The sequence below is a fragment of the Arachis hypogaea genome, chromosome 12, assembly GCF_003086295.3.
Source record: "Arachis hypogaea cultivar Tifrunner chromosome 12, arahy.Tifrunner.gnm2.J5K5, whole genome shotgun sequence".
In the NCBI taxonomy this organism is placed as follows: domain Eukaryota; kingdom Viridiplantae; phylum Streptophyta; class Magnoliopsida; order Fabales; family Fabaceae; genus Arachis; species Arachis hypogaea.
The window spans coordinates 106,095,446-106,115,486 of NC_092047.1; the positions used below are offsets into that span (position 1 = coordinate 106,095,446).

Sequence of the window (20,041 nt, forward strand, 5' to 3'; positions counted from 1 at the left end):
AAATAAGGTAAGATATATATATAGTAAAGTTTAGTAGATGAAGCATAAAATATCTTTCTAAATGTATTGAGGGCAACCGGATTTTTTTTTCTTCTCTTAATATATAATATGGGTATTCTAAATAGTTTAATATTATCTCATAAAAAGGTTTAATTATCCTACTGGTCTTTATAGTTTCGTAAAAATTTTAATTAGGTTCCTATACTTTTTTTCTTTTAATTAAGTCCTTGCACCAATTTTTTTTTAATTGGATCCCTACACTTTTTTTTCCTTTTATTTAGGTTCCTGTACCAATTTTTTTTTAGTTGGGTCCCTATAAAATTAAGCCAATTACTACTAAGAGGGACTTAATTGAAAAAAAAATTGGTGTAAGGACCTAATTAAAAATTTTACGAAACTATAGGAACCAACCGAGTAATTAAACCTAAAATTAATTATTCTCTAAATTTAAATTTTAGGTAGAAAGCAAACAAATAATTATATATCTAACATTAATTTTTAATCTATATAAATTGGAGCTAAATTTTAATTAATTAACCTAAAAGTCAATGTTGAATATAGTACATTATTATCTGATTCTTATTGTAAAACACTATGAATTAAGAAATATCAAGTACAGTAAACTTCTAAATGCATCATTGTTCTCCACCTACCACTTTCAGTGGGACATGTTTGGCTATGGATGACAATAATCTTCTACCTCACTATCCATCATCAAGAAAGCTTCAAAATTAAAATTGAGGGAGAATTAGAAGTAGAACAATTGAATCATTATATTGCACCTTGCATTGCATTGCATCTTGAAAAAAAACAAAGAAAGGTGCAAGAAATTATTGTAATAAATGGCAAATAAGGCATCACAAGAAATAGTGTTAGGAAACACTACTACAAATGGAGGAATAAGAAGCACATTTCAATCACTTGTTTTAGTATTAACAACAATTGTAGTTGTCACTGCCGTTTATCTAACACAAGAAGGAGGAGAATGGTTTGAAGAGAGTAGTAGTAATACTATCTCATCAATTATTGAAGTATCAAAATGCAACATGTTTAATGGTAAGTGGGTTTTTGACAACATAACTCATCCATTATACAAAGAGAAGCAATGCACTTACATGTCAGATCAATTGGCTTGTGAGAAGTTTGGAAGGAAGGACCTTAGCTACCAGAATTGGAGGTGGCAGCCACACCAATGTCACATACCAAGGTCTTTAATTAATTTCCATCCCCTTAAGTATTACCTTATTATCACATTTTTTCTTTTAATTTTGGAAAATTATAATTTTATGTAACTACATGATATCTATTCTTTCAATTTTCAGGTTAGTTTGACTAATTTAGTACATTGAAAAATCATCAATACATGTCTAGATACACAATTGATTTGTGTTAAGAGACAAATTTTTGTTCAGATATTAGTACTATAGACCTATATTTTGACAAGACTATTGCTCAGAGACAACTAATTTTAATTCAGTGGTAATGTATTTTGGCTTTGGCGGCTATAATTGCCGTAAATAGATTTATCCTAATTAGATATTATTAATCGTTTTTTATTTTGTCGTTAAAAGCTAAAGCTTTAGTGACAATTATTAATTATCGGTAAAAACCTTTCTTAAGGTTAAAAAAATTCTATAACTTATCATTATAACATAGAATAATAATAATAAATATATAATTGTTACAAAAAATTAACTTAAAAAAATGGTCATAATATAATACTATTGTCACTAAAATTAGTTTTTCTTACCCTGTTTAAAGCATTCAAACTTCTCTAGACAATTATTGATACATTAATGGGTAAAACATAATTTTTTATCTTTAAAATTTGTTAAAAATATATCTAAGTTATATTTTATTTAATTTTTTAATTTTTTTTTATTTGCATCAAATATAATATTTTTGACGACTAATTTTTTAAAAAATTTAGGACCAATTCAGTAACAATATTCACAAAATATCCTTCAACACAAGCAAACCAAACATATTTGTCATGTATTATTACTAGATTAGTCCAAAATTTTTTAAAAATTTAGCTGTCAGGAATATATTTGATACGAATAAAAAATTTTTAGGATAAAACTAAAACAAAATAAAACTTATGAATATTTTTAAAATTTTTAACAAATTTCAAAAACAAACAATATATTTTACCATACATTAGTTTTTTTTTTTTAAATGTATTAATTTAGTCAATTTATATTATATTTTTTAGCTTAGTTGAATGTGGCCCATCTTTTTGTGTTATATAATTATTATAGGTTCAATGCCACAACAATGCTTGAAAGGCTAAGGAACAAGAGGCTTGTGTTTGTGGGGGATTCACTCAATAGAGGCCAATGGATTTCAATGGTTTGCCTTGTTGAGTCTTCAGTGCTCCCATCTCTTAAATCCATGCGCACCATTGCCAATGGCTCACTAAGTATTTTTAAGGCCATAGTAAGTAATCTTAGGCATTATAAGTATGTAGTAGAAGAATAGAGCTATATATAGTTGCTTCTATCATCGCATGAACATGGAACAATAAACAATAATAAAAAGGTTTAATTATTCTGTCGATTCTTATAATTACTAAATTTTTAATTAGATTCTTATATTTTTTTCGATTGAGTCTTTATATTATATTAAATTTTGTAATTAAGTTCTTGTGGTGACAAAAACGTTGAAATTATTGGAATATTTCATTAAACAAAATAAATATGTCTAATATTTGACTAAATATTCTATATAGTTTAATAGAATATTCCGTTAATTCTAACGTTTTTGTCACGATAGGGACTTAGTTATCAAATCTGATACGGTATAGAGACTCAATTAAAAAAAAAGTATAGAAACCTAATTAAAAATTTAATGAAACTATAGGGACCGATAAGATAATTAAAACTAATAAAAAATACTATGCAAAAGATATTTTTATAGCTAATATGATTATATGATTAAAAGAATTTTAATTTATGATATCTATTTTATGGCAAGTATAATGACTATATGGACTTGATATTCTTGAAATCCAAATTAATTTTTCTTCATTTCTAAAATTATACATTGATCAAATTTAAAATTTAGATATATAGTTTTATGTTTTGTGAAATATAATATTAAACACTTATAAATATAATATTGTCCTCTCCTAAAATTAAAGGAAATTAATATCAACCGATGAATAAATAAAAAAAAGTTTAATTTTTATGTACTGATAATATAAAATGTTTTACACATTCGTTAAATTACATTTGTTTTTTTAAATGACCACGTAATTAATATAAAAAATAGTTATTTTTATTAATAGAACGTTACATAATTGAATGTACGTATAAAATTATTTTACATTGTACTGACAATGCACTAAAATCAAATTCATAAAGAAAAATCACAATAAATTTTACTAAATATAAAAGAGCAAAGTCATTGTAATTTATCTTTAAAAAAACCCGTTACACTATTAAAGTAATTCTTTAATTTTCTCATGTTTCAAAACATGAGCAGAGAAACAAGTTCTGATTAGACACATGGATTTGATTATTAATTAGCCAACATTTGACAATTGCAAAAGAAAACAACTTATTATTATGTGACTAATAACAGTTTATGGATGTTAACTTTGACAAAATTGAAATAAAAGGAATACAATGCAAGCATAGAGTTCTATTGGGCCCCACTACTAGTAGAATCAAACTCAGATGATCCAATAAACCATAAAGTAGCAAATAGAATTGTGAGGGTCAAGAGCATTGAGAAGCATGCTAGGCATTGGACTGATGCAGACATTCTGGTCTTCAACACTTTCCTTTGGTGGAGAAGGCGTGCAATGAATGTTCTGTGAGTATACACACATCTTTTACCTAACCATCACTTTCTTAATTTCATCAACTAATTTAATTAACTGCTTTATTGCCTGTGTTATGTGATCATCAACAACTACTCCAATGTTAATTTCCAACCACCATTTGTATAATAATGATTGTGTTTTTGAAATGTTTTCTAAACATAGTAAGTACTAAGTAGTTGTATAGATATTATTATTCTTATTATTACTATTAATTGTCAAATGACCTATGTATTTAAATGTGTATGTATAAACATTGGGGGTATAAATATAATGTAGGGTGTAATTGTAGTTTATTCCTGGATTTGTGACATCTTTAAATTTTTTTTTGTTTCTCACAATATTTCTCAATCTGGTATACTAAGATTTAATCAGTTGTAAATCTAAGATGATTCAAATCTCCAACACTTGCTTAAGTAGACTAGTGAACTCATTACTAAACAAACTCAAGTTGATTATCTATTTTAAAATTTTAACAATAAACAAAGTATAGATCCATGAACTTTTTGAAAATGGGTAGACTGTTGTCTAAAATAAGTTCATTATACTTGAATTTTAGGTTATGTTCGATTAGCCCATAATTTTTTCGACTATTTTTTTTTCAATATGGAGGAAATTGGTGTGTAATATATAATTATTGAAAGGGTTGGTGTTTTTCTTTAGTATGAAGTTATTTTTTTTTAAAATTGTTATAGAATAAATCGGACGGTCATATTTGTTAAGAAGAGAGAAGAAAAATGAAATCCGATGCTCTAATTTGAGTGAAGTACACAAATTTGAGGGTCAGAATTGTATTTTAAATAACAAATCTGATGGTCCGATTTATGTCCTTCACATCTTAGTTAAACACACCATACTCCAATAATGTTGTAGAACACCACCTTCTCCCCAATATCAAAAATAAAAAGTGAATTTTTTCTTCATATGCAACTTCATCCCCAAAAAATGTATGGTATAAAGTAAATGCTTTTTTCATGCTCCATATAAATATCAGCCACACAATATTAGAAGGTAAGAAAGAAAAAGTAAAGAAAAATATTGAATTTTGTAGTTATAGATCTTTGTGAAGTATGATACTATTACTCCATTGATAGAACTACTTTTCCAAAAAGTTATATTGTTAGCATAATGGTCAATCAGAATATTTTAAACTTGGAAAGGAACCAAAGTACAAATACTAATTTAATTTCTAGTCACCCTTACAATGTCTGATTATAGAAGTGTTTATTTTTTGGTGGAAACTAATAAATTTCTCTTCATGTAAAAAGTTAATAGCTAAAAATTATTAGATAACAATTTAGTCAAAACATATCAAATTATCTAATAATTTTCAACAATCAACTTTACAAGAAAACAACTGCATATAAATTTCTACCTTATTTTATATGTGAAAATCCTGAAATACAAATAACATAGCTCTTTCCTCTTCTTTTTTCTTCATATGATTACAATATGTGAAATGAGTAGGTGGGGATCATTTGAAGATCCAGATGCAGTGTTCAAAAGGGTTGAAATGGTGAGAGTCTATGAAATGGCATTGAGGACTTGGTCAGATTGGTTGGAGGTCCATGTTAATCGTAGCAAGACACAGTTGTTTTTTGTTAGCATGTCACCCACTCACCAAAGGTGTAATTACAATCTGACTTCTCACCAACCTTAAAAGAATAATATAATTATGATATTTGCATATTTATCTATGGGTATTTATTTTCATATTAACTCCTCCCTTTTTATGCACTATGCCTTTTTGGGAGACAGAACCCATCTAAAACTATGATAACAAATTAAAGTTATTTGTTATGATGTTAAGTTTAATGATGAGTTTCCATATGAGATGTTTATGGTTTTAGAGATTCTTAGGGTGTGTTTGGTTTGCATTTTCATTTTCTGTTTTTAATGTTCTCTGTTTTCTGGATTTTGTGAAGGAAAAAGTGACAACAGAAAATAAGATTTTATTGTTTTGACTGTTTTCACTTTTTCCTTCACAAAATTCAAAAAACAAAAACCACTAAAAATGAAAACAGAAAATAAAAGTACAAACCAAATGCTCCCTTAGTTGCTCCAAAAATGCTGCCTATATTTGTACTCACAATCAATTAAGAAACTTTGTGTAGATACAAGTTTAATATACTATCTTAGCACATGCTTTAATACCGAATGTGCTCTAGATAAAATTTCATATTAAGCTTGTGTCAATGCCAAAACCTCTGTTTCCTATATTTGTAATACAAGTTAAGCAAATTGCAGGGCTCATGAATGGGGAGGAGTGAAGGGTGAAAACTGCTACAAAGAAACGGATTTGATTACACAAGAGAATTACTGGGGGAATGGTACTTTTCCATCAATGATGAGGGTGGTGGAAAATGTACTTCAAGATTTGAAATCAAGAGGCTTGAATGTTCAGATGCTTAACATCACACAGCTCTCAGAGTACAGAAAAGAAGGTCACCCATCTATCTATAGGAAGCAATGGGAGCCTCTAACAGAAGAACAGATTTCTAACCCAAAAACTTATGCAGATTGCATACATTGGTGCCTTCCAGGAGTTTCCGACACTTGGAATGAGCTTCTCTATGCCTATATTTTCCATCAATGACCAAAAACTGATTATAGAAATTTGGAATATGCAATGGCAATATGGTCATTAGAGTTTTACTTTTAAATTTTTTTTATTTTTTTTCCCCTCTCTAATTGGTTTTGACTTTTGAGGGGAGTATAAGTGTAAAGCATATTGCCTCTCCTAATCCTCAAAATATCACACATGTGCTGGTGACTTTTTATATTTTGTCTTTGTTTCTGTTTTTGTGTTGTATACTAAGTTTTTTTCCTTGGAATAATGCATGACAATATGACATTACCTTGTTTGCTTCATGGAAAAAGCAAAGCATGTTTTAACCATTAGTGACATAAAAAATATGCAAGTGGCCGAGGAAAAATAGTAATTGAATTGCTAAGCTTTTGATTATTTGTTCTATTTAACTGAAACAATCCATAAGGACACTGACAAGTGACAACTTAATTCAGTGACCACTAGCTGACTTTTGGTATCTTAGACAGATACATAACCTTAGAGTGAATGCCAAATAGCAAACCTAAGGTTATGAAATTCCCAAATTGACTGCTAAGAAATTGAAAAATGCAAACAATATGATAAGACTAATTATTCACTGACCTTTCAGTTTATTGTGGTTCATCTGCATGGTACTACTGGTGTCCGTGGTGCGCTTTAGTTTGGTTTTGGTAGGAAAAACAATCTGATCCAATCGTACAGAATTCAATTGGATTGGTTTGGTTCGGTTTTTTTGTCCAAAGCCAACCAAACCAGACCAAACCGTATTGAAATGGATTGGTTTGGTTGGTTTTTTGGTTTTTAAACTAGTTAAAAAACCAACCTATCCTAGTCATAGTCCGTGTACTAAAAAAGGTTCTATCTTATTTTCAACCAGTAATATGCACTAAAATACCAAAACAAATTTAATTTCACAAATTGACACACTAAAGTCATACAACACAATAACTAACATAATTGAAAGTTCAACAAATCATCATAGGTCAACAACAAGAAAGCAAATATCATCAATCTGTGTTGAAAATCAACTATAGGTGTAGCAAATACAATGTCACTTGCATTACAAAAATAAAAGCATTGTCATTAATTAAACCTGCATCAGAAATGGAAGAGCAGAGCAAACTAGGCAGTGTCTGTTGCTGGTTGAGTCACCCCAAACTTCACCAATAGTTTATTCAATGCCTCTGGGGAGCAAACTTCATACTTGACCTTTCCAGAAGGTGAGAGGAAAACCTCTGCTAATTCAATCTTCTCTGAGGTCAAGCTTGTGCTGTCCATAGTCTTGCTTAATACCTTCAATGCAAGTTGCACGGCTTCTTCTCTCGTAATGTCATCCTTGTAGTCCTGTTTCAGTATTGACTGAGCCGCCTGGTTGTTTGCACCAATAGCTCCTGCTTTCCAACCGCCATAGTTTCCACTAGGATCACTCATGTAGAGTTGAAAGCCAAAGTTTTTGTCCCAACCTGCAAACAGGAATGAGACCCCAAATGGTCGAAGACCACCGAATTGGGTGTATCCTTGCTTAGTATCACAAAGAGACTGAACCAACTGTTCAACAGGCATGGGCTCTTGGTAGGCATATGTGTAGCGTTGTGCTTGGACCCTAGCTGTATTGATGAGGATGTTCGCATCCGACATTATCCCGGCAACAGCACATGCAACATGATCATCAATCTTGTACATTTTCTCAGTGGATGAAGAGGTTTGCAGCAGTTTGGATGTTACCTTCTTTTCGCCAACCAACACGACACCATCTTTTGATAAGATCCCTATGGCAGAACCAGCATTTCCAATAGCCTCCATTGCATACTCCACTTGATAAAGACGTCCTTCAGGGGAGAAGATTGTTGTACGGCTATCATATCTTCGCGACATATTGATTCCCTGACTTCTAGTTTAAAGGAAACACTAAAGAAGAGAGGAATCAATAATGTATTTCTTAGTAACAGAAAAATAAAAAATCAAAAGATCTAAGCTTTTGATACTTTTCTCTATGCAAACCTACAAGATCTGCTAAAAGCAAAGACTACACAAAGATAGCAAACCATATGCAAAACATGAGTGCAGTGACAATGAACTGAATACCAATTTTTATTATCATGAAGCATTAATAAAATATCAAGGTTTTTGAAAGAGCAAAAAATTACAAGGGGTATTTTTATCCAATCAACATTACTACAGACAAGTGTTCCATTGACATTAAGAGAGAACCCTGAAATCTTGAAATTTTAGAGTATTGGTATGTATTTTAGTGAAGAACTCTACCCAAGAGCAGTGTGATCTATGTTAGAACAGTCGTTCAAGCTTCCCTCAACCAGAAACTAACTTCCTGCCATTTCCATTCTCCCTAACTATCTTTATATAAATATATAGCTAACTAACTCAGCTGATTTATCTTGACAGCCTTACCCCTGCCCTTCCTTGTATAGATCTTTCCTTGTGAGTCTGCTCCTATCACCATATTTGTAAACATGTCCTCTCCGTAGAAGGAATCACCAAATAAATGAGACGCTTTCAAACAGTTTAAGAGCAAGTTATGCAACGTAGAAATCTGGTGATAGTGCAATTTCTCATCCAAACAATCTCCCAAAACCAAATGGAAGAACCATCATGAAAAGCTATAGAAATTGATTGTCTAAACAAAGTACAAGCCTAGGATTAAAACTTCCAAGGACAAGCATGAATGGCATGTTGAGTTGATATCTCATCCATAATAATTGAATTCAACGACCTCAACAAATTTAACTAAAATACAGTTGTGAACTAATATATGAGTCCTATCAGCCATATCATTGGAAAGATTTTATGGCACATGATAGCAAAATCAAAGCTGCAGATCACAATCTAACTTCAATCAGAATTACCAAATCCCCACTTAAGCCAGCACCAAGCATTCTCAATTGCGAACTATGGGTGCTGATCAAAATACAAGAAACATCAAAGCACCATTTCCGCGTGAACCAGTACAAAAGCAGGGTCCAACTCATCACATAGAGAAAACTAACTGGAACTTGTCACAATCAGAGATACAAACCAATGTAACTGACCTTAACACTTCTTGGGCTTAGCTTAGGTATTCAGTGTGAGTAAAGAATAAGGATTCAGTAGAGTTCATTTGTTGCTGACTAAATAAGTTCCTACCAAATAAGGAAACAAACTTCTCATGCTAAGATTCTAGAATAAACAGCAAACTCCACAAGTTTGGAAGAACTCAGCTAGTTTTATTCTATTCTAATATATGCTATTCTAAAATCAAATTTCTTCGCATATTTCCCATCTGACAGATTTTGAACTTAGGGGCTCTAAGCTACAACTTCCAATATCTCGCATGACAATTGAGGAAAAAAAATACCCTGCTTGAAAGCAACACTGACTGTACGAGCCATGCCATTGCTTTGAAGATAGTGAGGGGGGAAAACACTCCCTAAACCTAAACCCAAAACCAATCTTGACTACTGAAAATAGCAATCTATGTAAAATAGGGAAAGCTACGTTAACCTAGAGGATCAACATGGATAATTAAATCTTAGTTCTTAAACAACTAGGATCAAGATTTTAATTCGTCGATAAAAAAAATGCGATCATTTGCTCAGATTCAACTAACAAATGGCTGAAAGTACCGAAGAATGTGGAATGCAACGAAGGTGAGAAGTAAATAATGAATGGAAAGAGGAATTGTATAGGGAAAACAAAAACGCACCGTTTAAGGAGAAATCGAGCTTCGGAGTGGAAGGGGAAGCAAGCGAGAGCAGTGAAGAAGGCACTTGCTTTGTCTCCAAGTCTATTTTGTTTGGGCTTTTTTATGGATTGGGCAACACGAAAAGTACTCTACGGGAATGAGAGTTGACTTCATACCAACGTTGCGAGAACCCTGACAAAAAAAAAAAAAAAATTGCCAGAACTGAACCGGCCAAATGACTGATTGAATAGTTTAGGTAGTGTTTGGTAAAGAGACAGAGACGGAAAGATTGAGACTGAGAGACAGAGATTGAAATAAATTTTAGTATTCTGTTTGGTACAAAGTGGGAGACAGAAATTGAAATAAGAATGAAATTCGAATTTAATTTGTACAAAGAGTAAAATTGGAATTAATTAATTGAAATGAAAGTATTTTAGGTATAAAATGTTATTAAAGTTTCAGTCTCCATCTCTAAAAATTTTAATCCCATGTGTCCCCACTTTTTGGAGATACTGAAATTTTAGGGATAAAGACAAAAATTTTAGTACCAGTCTCTAAACCAACAAACAAGATATTGAGTCTCAATCTTCCAGTTTCTGTCTCAGTACCTCAAAACAAACGTTACCTTAATGATTTGGCTAGGATCAAATTGTATTTGAATCATTTTAATTAAATATAAAATAAAATTATTAAAAATTAAATATATAATTTTAAATACTTTAAATTTGAGATAAATTTAAGACAAAAAATACTTCAAATTTAGATAATAACTATAATGAAGTTTGAGTAGACTGATCCCACATACTAACCAAAATTCTAAAAATTTAATGAATTAGGGGATAATAACTATAACCGAAAGAAGAATTGTTTACTTAAATGGCTCGGATTATAAACATTAATGTTCTTCAGGAATAAGTTTTGAATATTTTTTTTTGAAGTAAAAAAAGCTCAACACAGCGAGGTGGAGCAAAGAAAAAGAAACAACAACTTACCACTCCAAAAGTAATGAGAAAATAATCCCTAATCATCTCCGGCAATGCTATCAACAATCAAAGGGCTCACCACTAACCACTCATCAAAGCTTGTAAAGGATCTGTTAATAATTTCCACCACATTTGAACTGTGACTGTTGGGGCGGAATTTATAACCTACAAACTAACTAGCAAGTGCACCGGGTCGTACCAAGTAGTACCTCAAGTGAATGAGGGTCGATCTCACGAGGATTGATGGACTAAACAATAATGAATGAATGATTTACTTAGTTAGACAAGTAGAAAATGGTGCTTTGGGAGTTCAATTATATCAAACAGTAAATCCAAAGAATTAATAAAGCAAGCAGTAAACGGGTTATGAAATATATGGAGAAAATAGTTAAGGTTTCAGAGATATTTATTTTCCGTATTAACTTTTCTTACCAACTATTTTAATCATGCAAGATTCAATTCATGGCAAACTATATGTGACTAAACCCTAATTCCTTAGACCTTTTTAGTCTCTTCTAACCTTTATCAACCGCCAATTCCTTGGTCACTTGATTCCAATTAGAGGGTTAAGTTCAATTCTAGTTTATGTGCCACAGAAATCCTAATTACCCAAACATAAGAGGATTATATGTCACGTATCCCGTTAAGTCCAGATAATTAGTGATTTAGGAGAATATGTTTTCAAGCTGTTGTTCAGGTAAAGAGCTTTTCCAAGTTTTACAAGAACTCAAATAGAATAAGGTCATACTTCCATTCCACCCAAATTTATAAGATAAAGAACGAAAACAATTCTTGAAATTGAAATCAATACATGAATTAAAATAGAAAATTAATAGTATTAATCCATAGAATAAACAGAGCTCCTAACCTTAACAGTGGAGGTTTAGTTGCTCATGGTTCAGAGAGAAAAAAAGGATTCTGAAAAATTGTAAAGTGCGGAATGAGGTAAGAGAGCCGAGAAGAGCCCGAATGGCTGATTCTTTTCCCTTTTATATCTAATCCTAATTAATGTAAAATATATTTTCTAAAACTAAATAATATCTTTTCCTATTTGTAATTAAAATAAAGTTTTAATCAAAATTAAATAAAATCTTCATTGATGCCTTGATTTGGCGTGGGGACCATGCCTTCAAGTTTAACTGGCGCCTAACTTCACAAAAGTGAAGCTAGGCACTGCCCTGGAAGATTGAAACTTGAGGCTTCTCCCTTCATATGGCGCCTAACTTGGGAAATTCCAAGTTAGGCACCACCTTGGCTGAACGCAATTGCGGAGTTTCTATTTCTGATGCCTAACTTGAGAAACTCCAAGTTAGGCGCCACCTTGACCATACCAAATAGGAGAGAAGTGTATACTATTTTATATCGTTGGAAAGCTCTAGAAGTTAGCTTTTCAATATCGCTGAAATCACGTCAATTGGACCTCTATAACTCAAGTTATTTTTGTTGGAGTGCAATGAGGTCAGAATTGACAACATCATTCACTTTCTTCTCTTTTTCTACAGAAACTCCATCAAATCCATCTGAATGCTACCTGAAATAAAAAGAATTACACACAACTCAAAGTAGCATACATGGTGGCTAAAAGATATTTAAATCTTGATTAAACTCAACAATTCGAATGCAAATTCACTAGGAAAAGATAGAGAAAATGCTCACGCATCACAATACCAAACTTGAATTGTTACTTGTCCTCAAGCAACCAAAACTAATATAGGCTTAGGATGTGAATTTGCATAAGAAGTGAGTGTTCATTTAAGCTCCTGTCTCTTCTTAAAGTGGGGTTTATACACTACACTCCTGAACTGTAAAACTCGGTTAAACCGTAATTAATTAAATAATAAATTAAATAGGAGCGAATATGGTTAGAAAATTTAGCAATCGGAATTTGATAATTTAAATATGATATTTAGACTCAGTGAATTTTTCTGAGTCGAAAAACATAGTTTTCTGGATAAAAAAATGCGCACTAGAAATTTGACCGGCAGTACCGGCTGCGATCTGTCAAGTACTGTGGCTGAGAAAATTAATTAGAAGTGAATAATTTTAAGAAATAATAATTTATAATTTGGGAAGATAGAAATATTTAAAATACAATTTAAAACTCTAATCTTAAAGATTTTGGCCCAAAATTGGGCTAACGGACCAAACCAAGTGAACCGGGCCTAAGTGAGCCCAAGACCCAACATATATAAACATTAGTTATGAGTATTTCAGCTCATTTACCCTAGAAAATGAGAGAGGGGCGCTGAAATGTAGAAGAGGAGAAGAAGAGAGAAAATCCTAACTCCATCAAACTTCAAATCACCATAACTTTCTCTCCGGAACTCCGATTGACGAGCCATGCGTCGCTCTTCTCATCCTCTATAATTCTATCTAAGTTTTGTGGTGAGTATTCCACTGTCCTCTGCCCAATTTTCATTTTTCTCTTTAAATTCGAATTTGGTTTGGGTTTTGAGGAAATCTTGTGATTGTGATTGTTTAGGAGTGCTCTAGTATGAGCCATTGGTGAGTTTCATTAACCAATTTCGTGGGTTAAGGTAAGGAACCCTCGAACCTTTGTGATTTATCAACTTCATGAACCCTAGGTTAATTATAATTGTGAAAATTGATTATGTTAGAGTATTGGGTGATTTTGGTGCACAATTTTTAAGATTGATATTGCTTGTGGGACCCTGGTGAGGCTTGGAGCTAAGGGTTGGTGGAGACTCTCAAGAAGAAGCTCAATTATTTTTTGCTACAAGAGGTACGGTTTAAGTTTCAATTAAGTACCGTGTGGTGTGATGAGAATTCGTAGGCTAGACGCCCCTAGGATTAAGTTTGGATTGTGTAAATGGTTGGTACTAATATACATAGTTGATATGTAATGTGAATTAATGATTGGGTTGAGAATTATGTAAATTTTTATGTTTGGTGTGTTGAGAATTTGATGAATTGGATAATGAATATTGGTTTGTGGGATATGCATTCAAATTGTGAATTTGGGCCGGAGGCCGTGAATTTTGGACCGGAGGCCGGAAAGAGGTAAGGAAGGTAAGTTGATGTGTGTATTGTGTGATGATATAAGAGATTGGATGGATTTTATATATTTAGCATGTGAATAATTGGTTTGATTATTGAATAATAAGGTTTGAGGAATTGAGGATGGAATTTGATAGTTTTGAGTGAAATTGTGTAGATGAGGTAGGTTTGGTTTTGGTTGAGTGTAATTATGTGAATGTGGTTGGGTTGTGGTCATTTGAATGAGTGGAAACGAATTTAGCTTGTGAACATTGGAAAAATTGGTAATTTCTGTTTTTGGGTAAAAATTGATTTTTGACCAACTTCGACGGTCCGTAACTCGGTCCTCAGAGTTAGGAATTCTTCAAAATAGAATTTTTATGAAAGTTCATTCAACGATCTTTCCAACGGTCTAGAAAAGGTTGAAAAAAGAATTTTGTAAAAGAAGTTATGTGTGTCGGAATTTTGGGGTTTGAAAATGTAATCCTGCAGCTTTTTAACTTAGAAAAATTTTTGGTAAAATGTACTCCGACGCGCACGCATGGCCGACACGCATGCGTCACTCACGATTTTTACTCTCTCACGCGTGCGCCTGGCGACACGTACGCGTAGCTGTATTGATGCAAGTGCCCAGTAGAAAATCCAGAGAGTTGCGCTGGTATTGTGCTGGTTTTGTGCGAGGGGTACAAAACGCACCCACGCATACGCGTGACTGACACGCACGCGTCACTTGATCTCTCTGCTTTCCATGCGTGCGCATGAGTGACGCTCACGCGTCACTCTACGTTTTTAGCCTTCCATGCATGTGCATGGGCGACGCGCACGCGTGACCCTGTTTTCAGCAAAAGTTGATTGAGTTTTTAAAGCCGAATTTTAGACTTCTAAGCCTCCATTTTCATCCTCTAAGTCCTAAATCTTAATAGTATGCCTAGTAATGAAAAGAAGCTAGGACATGTGGTAACTTGTGGATGAAGTAAAGTGAGAATCAATGATGAATGATGAGTAATGATGATTGTATGAGTTACTGAGGGTGATGATGGAAGTGCGGTGTATGCCGTGAGCCGAAGGGCTGTATTTAATAATGATTATTGGCTGGTTATGGGTTATGTTATGAGCCGGATGGCTATGATAAATATTGATTTATGGCTGGAAATGAAAATCGATTTTGAATGATTGTTTTATCTTGAGCTCTCTTTCTCGAAAGTGCGACCCCAGAGAAATGAAGGAAGGTGAGGATCCCCTTCCTTGTTCTTCCTGGTATTGTAAAATCGTTCCCAACGAGATGGTGGGAGGTTAGGATCCACTCCTTGGTTCCTCCTGGGCATATGAGAATGTACCTCCTGGGTAGATGCAAGGGTTGTGGTTGCGCTCCACTTGCTCCAGGTTGGTTAGTATAGAGGCTCTCCGGGTAGACGCAAAGGTTGCGGTTTCGCCCAACTTACTCCGGGATGTGGTGAGATATACCTGTTTGGGTAGATGCAGTGGCATTGATCCACTTGCTCCGGGATGTGGTGAGATATACCTGCCTGGGTAGATGCAGTGGAGTGATTCCACTTGCTCTGGGTTTGGTTTTGAGACTCCTGGGGTAGATGCAGTGGTTAGCCCCCACTTGCTCCCAGTCCAGTATGATTTGAGATTGAAACTATCGGAGTCTCGACTTTCCTTGGGTAGATGCAGTGGGTCTGCTCCACTTGCTCCAAGTTCAGATTCGAGATTCTGCTGACTCTATGTCATAAGTATGGCCAGACACTGTGAAAGTTTCAGATGAGCTCACCCCCGTGAATAAACACCAGTGTGGGTGTTGTGTGATTATGATTATGATTGTGAATAACTCGAGTTGGGGATGCACGATAGAGGGACAGTCCAATGGTTAGCTAGCAGAACTTGTCAGGTTGGCTTTATAACCGACAGATGAGACTCATCAGCCATAGGGCAGGCATACATCATTTGCATATGTTTGAATTGTTTGGGTTTGTCTGGGTAGATGCAGTGGCATTGCTCCACTTGCTCCGGGATGTGGTGAGATATACCTACCTGGGTAGATGCAGTGGCATTGATCTACTTGCTCCGGAATGTGGTGAGATATACCTGCCTGGGTAGATGCAATAGAGTGATTCCACTTGCTCTGGGTTTGGTTTTGAGACTCCTGGGGTAGATGCAGTGGTTAGCCCCCACTTGCTCCCAGTCCAGTATGATTTGAGATTGAAACTATCTGAGTCTCGACTTTCCTTGGGTAGATGCAGTGGGTCTGCTCCACTTACTCCAGGTTGAGATTCAAGATTCTACTGACTCTATATCGTAAGTATGGCCAGACACTATGAAAGTTTCGGATGAGCTCGCCCCCATGAATAAACACCAGTGTGTGTGTTGTGTGATTATGATTATGATTGTGAATAAATTGAGTTGGGGATGCACGACAGAGGGACAGTCCAATGGTTAGCTACCAGAACTTGTCGGGTTGGCTTTTTAACTGACAGATGAGACTCATCAGCCATAGGGCAGCAGGCACATATCATTTGCATATGTTTGAATTGTTTGGGTTTGCCTATTTGTTTTGAATTGCTATATCATATATGCTATGTTACCTGACTATAGCATATATGATATAGCAATTCATATGTTTTGAATTGTCTGTATTGATTGTATTTGTACAACTGAGAGGTCCCTCATGTTGGTGTCGGTTGACACTGAGGGCTGTTCTTGTTGAGATGGAATAATGATATGATTAATTTAAAATGATGATTATTGATGAATGGGATAATTTGAGTTCCCTGGATAGACGCAGTGAAGTGATTTCACTTGCTCTAGGTTGATAATGAGATCATATGCGCTCCCTGGGTAGACGCAGTGAAGTGATTTCACTTGCTCTAGGTGAGGATATGAGGTAACGATATAGAATTGTTGAGACAAAATGGCTGGGAATGGTTTCGTTTATAATTCTGATTGTGAATTGTCGGAGAATTAGAAAGTTGGGAAGCTTGAGGAATATGAACCAGATTTTGCATTCCCTTATGACAGTTGCCTATTTATGGATTAGCGAGAACATATGATGAATATTTGGTAAAAGGAAGTTTAGGATGCTTAGTGAGTTTTTATTACAATGCATTGTATTTATTTGGCACTTTTACCGTACTGGGAACCCATGGATCGGGGGTTCTCATTCCGTATATATCTCTTATTTTTCAGATACAGGTCCAGGTGCTCAGAAGTGAGCTGTGGTTCATCTGAGAGATGGCGAAGATCTTTATATTCTCTACTTTATATTTTGCTTAGAATATCTTCACCTTTATTTGGAAAGGCTTATATTATGTATTGAACTCTTTTGAACTTGCCTATAGAGGCTCTTATGTTTCTTTTGGGAGAGATTAGGAGATACTGTTGTCAACTACTTTCATACTGTACCCTACCCGGCCTAAAATTTGCGGGTCATGACTAGTGGCTATTTACTTATATTATGTATCTATATACTGTCATTCTCTTACTCTCCTTTATGCCTTTATCTGTATATCGTTTTCGACTTCACGCTTTATCTTTTAGTTGTCGATACTTGAGCACTACGATATTCGTAATTTTATTTTTACTCCTTTTCAGGTTTCTCGTTTAATACTCCTTTCAATTTTACTTATAAACTATGTATTAAAAATCCACTTGAGAGTCGTACCACCTTATTATCATTGACTTATGACTCGAGCATAAGGATTTGAATATTAGGGTGTTACATGAACAGTTTTGGCATCTCACTATCCTTTGAATCAGAGGAATGTCACTGTCATTTGGAATTGGAATTCGGATAATATTATGAATTTTCTGGCCTTTATACTTTGGTTTAATCCTTGAACACAGTAAATTTTATTTCATTCTCTTTTCTTTGGTGCTTTGCACCTTGAGCCTAGCCGTGACTTTAAATGCTTTATTTCAAGCTTTACTTGACACAAAAACACCACAAACACTTAACTGAAAAACTCTCTTTAGGTTCTGATTTTTGTTTCAGTTACTCCCAGACAGTGGTGCTCAAAGCCTTTGGCATACTCTGTTAAATTCACTTGATCTTGAATCTTAGTGCTCTGTCTCAAGGATTACTTGACACAATTACACCACAAGCATATGACTAGGGAAACAACTCTTTGAGCTTTTAATCATGTTTGACCTCCCTAGTCATTGATGCTCAGAGCCTTGGACCTTGCTTTTATTTTTCTTTTGTTGTTTCTTTTACTTCAAGGATTAAGCTTTTTTTTACTTCAGAGAGTTCATAATAGTTCTCTAAATTCTTGTTCCTCATGCATCAACATCCTTTGATTCAAATTAAAATATGCATTGTTCATATCATGCGTTCAGAATCATAGATAATACCACCACAATTAAGTAAATAAGACTACTCTTTAATATAAACTCAATTTCTCATGCAATACATCACTTCTTTTTCTTTTTCTTTTTAGATTCAAGATCAGTGAGCGGTACATGAGACATCTCTTCAATTAAAAGATAAATAACTAAAATTTCAAAATAACAGAATTAAACTAGAACATAGGACTCAAAATTACTAAAGATCATGCAAACATTCAAGTAAAATAGCAGAAAACAGGAATATAACATAATAAGAATGGAAGAAAATATAGAATGAAAGGAACTCAACCACCTCAGTTATCCTAGTGGTCGTCTCATTCTTCAGGCTGTGCTCCTCCGTGAAGATGATTCGTCTCTCTTTGGTGCCATTAAAATAAACAAAAAAGCCACAAGCGAAGCGACAACATCAAACTTAAAAGTTTGCTTGTCCTCAAGCAAAGAAAAACTGAAAAAAAAAGAGAGACATAAAAGGTGCACGGATGATGAAAAACAAAAAATACTACAAAAGAAAAAGACAATGATAAAAGGACAAGAGAGGTTAAAATTAATTAAATATATATATATATATATATTACAAAAGAAAAAGACAATGATAAAAGGACAAGAGAGGTTAAAATTAATTAATATATATTTATTTATTGATTTTATTGATTTTATTTTTTTAAGGGGTATATATATATTAGGTGATGAAGGGGGGTTATAGGGGAAATAGGGTGAAAAGGATTGGGGATGATCACGGGTGGGAGTGGGTTCTTTAGTCAAAGGGGTTTTGATAAAAGAATATATGGGGAGGGAAATAAAGGAAAGTGGAATTAGGAAAGGGTGTGGGGAATAAATCATGAGATTTGGTGTAGGAATGTATGATTTTGTTTTAAGATGGGCAAAGCAAGCAACTTGGCGTCTAACTTGGTGGAGGTGGAGTTAGCGCCAAGCCTCATGAATGGAACTATCCTTCTAGCGCCTAACTTGGTGCAACCCAAGTTAGGTGTGAACCCCCCTTTTTTAGTGGCGCCTAAGAAAGTGAAGTTAGGTGCCAACACCCAGTGGAGAACATCTACTTGCACGCACAAATGGCGCCTAACTTCAGAAAGTGAAGTTAGGCGCCACCCTGTCCGCAACAACTCCCTCCAGGGTGTCCGGCACTTTGTCTTAATGCACCTGTTTCTGTTCTAATCACTCTGCATGATCCAAATACACATAAAACACAGGAAAAACAGTAGAAACTCAAACAAAACTTAAATAAATAACTAAAGTAAAAAAAATCAAAGTAACAATCAAACTTAAGGATACAAAAATACCGGGTTGCCTCCCGACAAGCGCTTCTTTACCGTCACTAACTTGACGGTGAGCTCCTCTAAGGAGGAGGATCATAGGGGCTCAGCTCTTCACCCCTCACTGTAAACTTCTTCCCTGTGCTCTCATGGATCAACTCTATATGCTTAAGAGACAGGATCATGTTCACTGTATGAGGCAAGATTGGGCATGCAGTGAATACCACCTTCATTCCTGGGGAGAAGTCTTCAATGGAAATCTTTTTATTTCTCCATCCCCTGGGTACTTTCTTCTTTTTGGGGACCTCCTCCTTGGTGGATGATGTATTCCTGACACCAAACTTAGGTTTGATGTCAGAAAAAATTTTGTTG

The 20,041-nt window shown here is 34.1% G+C and overlaps 2 protein-coding genes across 2 annotated transcripts; one reads left to right on the forward strand and one right to left on the reverse strand.

Moving 5' to 3' along the window:
- Nucleotides 1-729: 729 nt before the first annotated feature.
- Nucleotides 730-6,697, forward strand: LOC112728060 (protein trichome birefringence-like 34). The gene is made up of 5 exons (XM_025778040.3): nucleotides 730-1,207; nucleotides 2,262-2,439; nucleotides 3,623-3,819; nucleotides 5,294-5,452; nucleotides 6,074-6,697. The coding sequence occupies exons 1-5, from the start codon at nucleotides 843-845 to the stop codon at nucleotides 6,420-6,422; spliced, it is 1,248 nt and encodes a 415-aa protein (XP_025633825.1). The 5' UTR covers nucleotides 730-842; the 3' UTR covers nucleotides 6,423-6,697.
- Nucleotides 6,698-7,327: 630 nt separating this feature from the next.
- On the reverse strand, nucleotides 7,328-10,286 carry LOC112728061 (proteasome subunit alpha type-4). Its single transcript, XM_025778041.3, has 2 exons — nucleotides 10,096-10,286; nucleotides 7,328-8,303 (listed from the first exon to the last, which is right to left on the reverse strand). Exon 2 carries the CDS (start codon nucleotides 8,268-8,270, stop codon nucleotides 7,518-7,520), a length of 753 nt encoding a protein of 250 aa, XP_025633826.1. The 5' UTR covers nucleotides 8,271-8,303; nucleotides 10,096-10,286; the 3' UTR covers nucleotides 7,328-7,517.
- Nucleotides 10,287-20,041: the final 9,755 nt, after the last annotated feature.

What these genes read in the sequence shown, in the direction of transcription:
- LOC112728060 (XM_025778040.3), top strand. Translation starts at nt 843, where the DNA reads ATGGCAAATAAGGCATCACAAGAAATAGTGTTAGGAAACACTACTACA. An exon ending in AGGCGTGCAATGAATGTTCT is followed by an intron (nt 3,820 to 5,293) that starts GTGAGTATACAC and finishes TGAAATGAGTAG; the next exon opens with GTGGGGATCATTTGAAGATC. An exon ending in ATGTCACCCACTCACCAAAG is followed by an intron (nt 5,453 to 6,073) that starts GTGTAATTACAA and finishes AGCAAATTGCAG; the next exon opens with GGCTCATGAATGGGGAGGAG.
- LOC112728061 (XM_025778041.3), bottom strand. Translation starts at nt 8,270, where the DNA reads ATGTCGCGAAGATATGATAGCCGTACAACAATCTTCTCCCCTGAAGGA.